The sequence below is a fragment of the Lucilia cuprina genome, chromosome 6 (genome assembly GCF_022045245.1).
Source record: "Lucilia cuprina isolate Lc7/37 chromosome 6, ASM2204524v1, whole genome shotgun sequence".
Lineage (NCBI taxonomy): Eukaryota > Metazoa > Arthropoda > Insecta > Diptera > Calliphoridae > Lucilia > Lucilia cuprina.
Window position 1 is genome coordinate 48461509 of NC_060954.1, and position 7492 is coordinate 48469000.

Consider the following 7492-nt stretch of genomic DNA (forward strand, 5'->3'; position numbering starts at 1 on the left):
GGCCGTGCTTGGTGCCACGTTTAAAATGATATGCCGCCGTGGCAGCCGCAGCAGCCGTGTGTAAATGCAGAGAAGAGTGTGTGGCAGCAGCAGCTGCTGCAGCGGCCGCTGATGTAGATGGTCGCCCATCTAATTCTAAACTATGTGAACTATGTTGTCTGGAGGAGTGCCCATGGTGATCTCCTCGTTTTTTCAAACTACTGGTGGTGGGCGCCGCAGCATGGGTAGCCAAGCCCAATGTGGCATCTTCAAAAGAACTGGAGGTTTTTCTGATGGTGCCCCTCTCCGTTAGACCCACATCTTCCATTTTCGTATGGCTATTGCTGCGTGATCTTGATTCTATAAACAGTTCATTTTCTAGAGATAAATTGGTGGGAGCCAAAAGATTCGATCTACCTTCTAAAGGTTCCATAAGATCATCATTCAAAGAAGGGTGGCGTATTTGAGAGTCAATCACCGATTCAGGTTTAGCGCTGGGTCGTCGTGATGGATCGTGCAGAGAACGATGCGAGCGTGCTCCACGCCTACTTGGCGAAGGCGAACGGCTAATGTCTTTGGCTGAGGCATGACCCGGCATAAGAAAGTTACCTCTCACCGAACTAGTGCGTCTGGAGGATGAAGCCGATGTTGGCTGAGCGCTTAGTAAGAGAGGATCCATTATGGTTTCAGCATCGGGAGGCGCATGAAACGAGTGCGTTTTCTTCATCTGAAAAGTAGAAGCCGGATGTACATCAATTGTGTCGGAACGACGAAATTGTGATTTCTTAAAGGGGTGAGTGGCAGCATGTTGTTGTTGCTGCTGCAGTTGACGATGAGTCGTCGGCGGCAGCATATAGTCATCTATGAATTGTATAGGCGAGGAAGAGCCGCCTACACCACGCGTCGAGCCGGACACATTATCGGCCAGACTACTACTGCTGACCAGAAAAATATCCGGTTGATGCAGCTGTTGTTGTTGTTGTTGGTGCTGGTGATGGTGATATGAGTCCCTTTCGCTGCGACTGCCACTCCCCAGAACGGGACTAACCGTGTGCGAAATGGGCGAACTGGTGCTACTAGCATGCGATTGCTGTTGGCTAAATTGACGTGCTTGAGCAGCCATATGTTGAAAAGAGTGTAGGTGCTGTTGCTGTTGAAACTGACGTGCAGATAAAGCTGGTGACACAGCGCCACTACCACCACCACCACCACCACCACCGCCACTGCCAGACGCGTGCGGGTGCAACGTAGAAGGTAGTGCTAAGGTCTGAGGCGGCGGTGCAGAGCGTATGGCAACCGGCGAGGCCGAGCGATGTATTATCGCTGGCTCCACTATCAGCGAGCCATCATCTAAACCGCCCATTCCCAAACCTCCTCCCACAGCTCCCTCATAGTTATCAATGGCCATGGAGAGCGAACGATTGATGGCTTTCAGTTTGGGAGGCTTTTTCTTTGTGGCGGGATTATCAAACGAAGACTTGCTCGTCGGATGCTCTTCGGAGCTGGTCATAAACGTATGATGTGTATGCTGATAGTACGGTGGCTGTTGCTGTTGATGATGCTGCGGCTGATGGTGTGGCGGTTGTTGTTGGTGCTGCTGTTGACCACCGCCGGCGCCACGCTCCATACGGTAGTAATAGCGTTGTGGGTGTCTATGGTAATAATTGTGTGCAATTGTGCGGCCGTTTTATAAAAAATGTGTTGAACGAAATCAAAAATAAACACACAAAACAAAAAATTGTTGCAAATGGATAAGAAAAGTTGCTGGGAATTTACAAGTGTGTTGAAGCTGGGTTACAGGAGCGGGTAGTGTTGTTGAGTTGTTAGTAATAAAGTTGTAGCAATTAAAAATAATTATTGCAGGTGCTGTTGTTGTTATAAGTTATAGGATTTTTATTTCTTTTTTAAAAAAAGTGGTGCTGTTTAATTGGGAGTTTGGTGGGGGTTTGAGTTATTCAGTTAATGTTTTTTTTTTTCAAAAGGGTTTGGGTTTTTTGTTATTGGAGTTTGTTTTAAAGTGTGACAAATGGTGACACATACATTCATTCCAGCTTTTTAATACATCTAAAATACACATAAATTAGAATATTGTTGTTTGATTGAGTTTTAAGCTTATTTTGTTCGGTGTTGTTCTAGTTGTTGCACTTGGTGTTGAAACATTGATTTATTGCGATTTTGATATTTGTTGAAATCATTTATAAATTGTGCGCAAGTGTTTTTTTTTTTTGTTATTTTAAATAATTTTATTTTTACATTTTGATAGTGTGGGCTTTATTTAATTTTTTATTGTCAGTCACATATTTTAGTGCTTGATACGATTTTTTTCTTGTTTTATTAAAAAGTCTTTTAAAACTAAAATTGAAAAAAAAATTATTGAAAGAAATGTTAAATGTGATTGAGGAAAAAAATTTACACCGAGTGGTGAGTTTTTAGTGTAGAGCAGCAAATTAAACCAAATATATTATGTCAAATTTAAAACCAGAATGGTTTTGTTTAAAAGAAACTTATATTTATTTAGTATATACTCATATACATATTTTTTCTGTAGACAAGTAGCAGTCAGTGTTGTAGTCTATAAGACTAGAGGTTGTGGGTTCGATTCACATAAAAGACAACTGCTTAATAGAGTATTTCTCTTATACCGAACTAAGTAACTAACTAACCAACCAACTGACTAACTAACTAACTAACTAACTAACTAACTAACTAACTAACTAACTAACTAACTAACTAACTAACTAACTAACTAACTAACTAACTAACTAACTAACTAACTAACTAACTAACTAACAAACTAACAAACTAACAAACTAACAAACTAGCAAACTAACAAACTAACAAACTAACAAACTAACAAACTAACAAACTAACAAACTAACAAACTAACAAACTAACAAACTAACAAACTAACAAACTAACAAACTAACAAACTAACAAACTAACAAACTAACAAACTAACAAACTAACAAACTAACAAACTAACAAACTAACAAACTAACAAACTAACAAACTAACAAACTAACAAACTAACAAACTAACAAACTAACAAACTAACAAACTAACAAACTAACAAACTAACAAACTAACAAACTAACAAACTAACTAACTAACAAACAAACTAACAAACAAACTAACAAACTAACAAACAAACTAACTAACTAACTAACTAACTAACTAACTCACTAACTAACTAACTAACTAACTAACTAACTAACTAACTAACTAACTAACTAACTAACTAACTAACTAACTAACTAACTAACAAACTAACTAACTAACTTACTAACTAACTAACTAACTAACTAACTAACTAACTAACTAACTAACTATCTAACTAACTAACTAACTAACCAACCAACCAACCAACTAACTAACTAACTAACTAACTAACTAACTAACTAACTAACTAACTAACTAACAAAGTAACTAAGTAAATAACTAAATAACTAACTAACTAACTAACTAACTAACTAACTAACTAACTAACTAAGTAACTAACTAACTAACTAACTAACTAACTAACTAACTAACTAACTAAGTAACTAACTAACTAACTAACTAACTAACTAACTAACTAACTAACTAACTAACTAACTAACTAACTAACTAACTAACTAACTAACTAACTAACTAACTAACTAAGTAACTAACAAACTAACTAACTAACCAAATATGTCTGTCCCAATGTTTCCAAAGATGTATATATTTCGATAAATTTTTAAAATTTCAAAATATTTTATCAAAATTCTTGACATTAAATTGTATTTTTTAATACTTAAAAAAAATAATTAAAAAAACAAATATTTATTCAAAATTCATTGTTTTTGCACAAATCTATCAGCAAAATGCGTTTCTATCCTTGCGCTACTCCCTACATTTACAGTGAGTTCGCAAATAACTGGAATCTCTATTGTCAAAAGCCCAACACAAGTTGGCAAAGAAAACCCCAACAAGAAAAACATTCCATAAATATTTGGCGTGACTTGGAAGCAGCTAAAATGGAGAAAATTCTACACAAAGATCTATACATAAAGAATTGGTCTAAAAGTCGACATCGTTCGGGAGCCTTTTTACCTCTATACTATGGCACCGGTATAGAACGACCACATTTCCAAGTGAATGCTAAGAAAACAACGAAAGTGGAGAATGTTGAAAATTTAAAAATTGTAGATACTACAAAAGGCAAAATGATGATGGCCCAGAGAGCCGCTCAACAGGGGAAATTAAAGAGAAAATAAGAAATTTTAAAGAGAAATTATTTCTTAAAGAAAATTGAGCGAAATTTTTCTTTAGGGAATAACTTGTATTTTAATAATTTTTAAATAAAATTTTTTATACTTTTCTCTTTTTCGTTACTTGCAGATTGAGTGGAAAAGAGCGAAAAGTTAGAATTTTATTTAAAAATATTTTTTTTTTTTTGTAATTTTTCTAAATTACTAAACAAAATGTAAATTTGGAGATTAATTTAATAAAAAAAAACTGCTAAAAATTTTGAGAACAAAAAAATTACCAAATTTTATTATTCTTTGATTAATATTAAAGAAGATTTTAAAAAGTTTCAAAAAAAGTAACAAAAATATGCAAAAAATTATCAAAATTAGTTTGGTTACACATTTTGAATCCCAATTCGAATTTCAAGGAAAGTACCAGACGACTTTTATGAAATTCAATTTTACACGCAAATAACATTACAAACTGTAGCGTATCATAAGTCTGGAAATATCCTGTTATAATTTTACATATGTTTAATAATGTCAATTTATATTTTTTTAAATAATTAAAATCTTTTAAGTAAAATTAAAAAAAATTCTTTAAACTTTTTATTTTATTAAATTTTAACAAAAATTAACCCAACATGCGCTTCTATCCCAATGGCGACATAAGCAACTACTGGGAACTACCTTCCAACTGGTCTCTATACTCTCACAATCCAAATACAACTTGGCAACGAAAACCTTTACAACACAAACACACCATTGCCTATTGGTGCGATCTAGAAGGTGGCAAAATGTCGGAAATAAAGAAAAAAGATTTATATTTAAAGAATTTCTCAAATACACGTATACGTGGCGAGGCCTGTTTACCCTGGTATTATTGTGTGGGCAATCGTTTTATACGACTCGAGAAGGCATTTCCCCATGATTTTAAATGTACTGTGTTACCCATGAATCTGCAGGAAGTGCGCGCTGTAAATGAATATGAAAGAGAAACGGCTAAAAATGCTAAGGCTGGAGCAGCAGAAGCTAAGAGATTGGCCGAGGAAGCGGCTAAATTGGAGATGAAGAAGAAGGGTATAAGATCATAGAGGGGGTTATAAATGAACATAAAAATCAGAATGTATACTTCTTAATTACTATTTATTTAGTTCAAAAGATGTTTAGTTGTTCAAAATTTCTAGTTCAATAAAATGTTTTTATATTATTGAGATTTGAAAGACTTCTAAAGGAAACGTATATTATCACATAACTTATACAGATTATAAGCCTTAGGGTCGTGAATTCAAATTACATAAGAGTCTGCCCGGTGTGTTTTAACTACATCGACAGTATGTTGGAAATTTTGTTTTGTGAACATTTTATAATTATCCAATGCACAATCGTTGTCGTATCGTTGTATGTCATAAAATTTTTCAAAATAAACAAACAAAAACAAATCAATAAAAAAAAATAATTACGACATACCACAATACAACCGTACAACACCGTTTGTGAATTGGACAAATATAAAAACTTGATTATGGTTTTGATTTTGAATTCTCAGATGATAATCATATCACTAAAGCAGGAAGTATGATCAAGAAGTTAAAGGAAATAGTTCAGGAAATTATAGAGAGTATATCTAACCCCTGAAAAGATAATGTAGAACGAATGTTATAGAAGAATAATGATAGCATAGCTAAGTAGGAAGTTGAAGAGATGCCTAAGGAAACCAAAGGGTGTAAATCTCTGGATACTGCAAATGATATAAAGCATCATCTCCTTACATATGATTTAAAGACAATTAGATCGATCTAGGAACTGAAGGCTGTAAAACCAACCTATAAAGAAAGAACTCCCAGTATTCATATACATATAGTTGAAGCTAGATCATAAAGGAATCTCAAATCAGAAACCTGTGGTGACAAAAGTAACATTGTCTCAGGACGAAAGTTCTTCAAGAGAAAACTCCACGACGATTTCTGCGCTATCTGTGCCTATAATCTGATACGCAAATTCTCAATAGACTAGAACGGTGAGGTTAAGGCCAGATTAACAACGGTAAGATAGAGTATATATGTAACCAATGTGTTGGTACTTAAACTGAACTTTCCGTGCTCACTTTAGATAAACGGGAGCAGCATATTGCAGCAGCATATTGGGAATTCACACAAAAGATGAACCTGAGAGCACTCTTTTTAAAATAGGTATTGAGTGATATCTCCAAGGATAGCTTCAACATAAACAAGATATAGTTTACTTCGCCTCTGCTGTTTCATCATTGTGTCCTTTGGTAGGTGGAACGGTTCTACAAGTTGGTGCGATTGATTCCTATCTGTGACATTGGTTAAGGAGAGCAGAATAGGCACAATGGAGGCCTAGGTGTATTTCAACATCAACCTTTCAACCTAACTATGTAACTAACTAACTAATTAACTAACTAAGTAACTAACTAAATAACTAAATAACTAACTAACTAACTAACTAACTAACTAACTAACTAACTAACTAACTAACTAACTAACTAACTATCTAACTAACTAAATAACTAACTAACTAACTAAATAACTAAAGAACTAAATAACTAAATAACTAAATAACTAAATAACTAAATAACTAAATAACTAAATAACTAAATAACTAAATAACTAAATAACTAAATAACTAAATAACTAAATAACTAAATAACTAAATAACTAAATAACTAAATAACTAAATAACTAAATAACTAAATAACTAAATAACTAAATAACTAAATAACTAAATAACTAAATAACTAAATAACTAAATAACTAAATAACTAAATAACTAACTAACTAACTAACTAACTAACTAACTAACTAACTAACTAACTAAATAACTAACTAACTAAATAACTCAAGAACTAAAGAACTAAATAACTAAATAACTAAATAACTAAATAACTAAATAACTAAATAACTAAATAACTAAATAACTAAATAACTAAATAACTAAATAACTAAATAACTAAATAACTAAATAACTAAATAACTAAATAACTAAATAACTAAATAACTAAATAACTAAATAACTAAATAACTAAATAACTAAATAACTAAATAACTAAATAACTAAATAACTAAATAACTAAATAACTAAATAACTAAATAACTAAATAACTAAATAACTAAATAACTAAATAAATAACTAACTAACTAACTAACTAACTAACTAACTAACTAACTAACTTTTTTTTTTTTTTTTAATTTTTTAAATTTATTTATTTTTCGAAAAATTCATTTACAATTTTCTTAAATAATAATCCCGCGAAGCCATTAGGCTTATCTGCAGGATGT

General features: G+C 32.8%; 3 protein-coding genes across 3 annotated transcripts in view; 2 read left to right on the forward strand and 1 right to left on the reverse strand.

Moving 5' to 3' along the window:
* Nucleotides 1–7492, reverse strand: part of LOC111676035 (serine-rich adhesin for platelets) — a 321746-nt gene that overhangs the window by 9553 nt on the left and 304701 nt on the right. The window lies entirely within an intron of this gene.
* LOC111676036 lies at nucleotides 3740–4476 on the forward strand. The gene has a single exon (XM_023436916.2). It carries the CDS (start codon nucleotides 3825–3827, stop codon nucleotides 4215–4217), a length of 393 nt encoding a protein of 130 aa, XP_023292684.2. The 5' UTR covers nucleotides 3740–3824; the 3' UTR covers nucleotides 4218–4476.
* Nucleotides 4766–5400, forward strand: LOC111676038. Its single transcript, XM_023436919.2, has one exon. It carries the CDS (start codon nucleotides 4835–4837, stop codon nucleotides 5282–5284), a length of 450 nt encoding a protein of 149 aa, XP_023292687.2. The 5' UTR covers nucleotides 4766–4834; the 3' UTR covers nucleotides 5285–5400.

Bases quoted from the DNA above. Each gene is read 5' to 3' on its own strand.
- LOC111676036 (XM_023436916.2), top strand. From the start codon at position 3,825: ATGCGTTTCTATCCTTGCGCTACTCCCTACATTTACAGTGAGTTCGCA.
- LOC111676038 (XM_023436919.2), top strand. From the start codon at position 4,835: ATGCGCTTCTATCCCAATGGCGACATAAGCAACTACTGGGAACTACCT.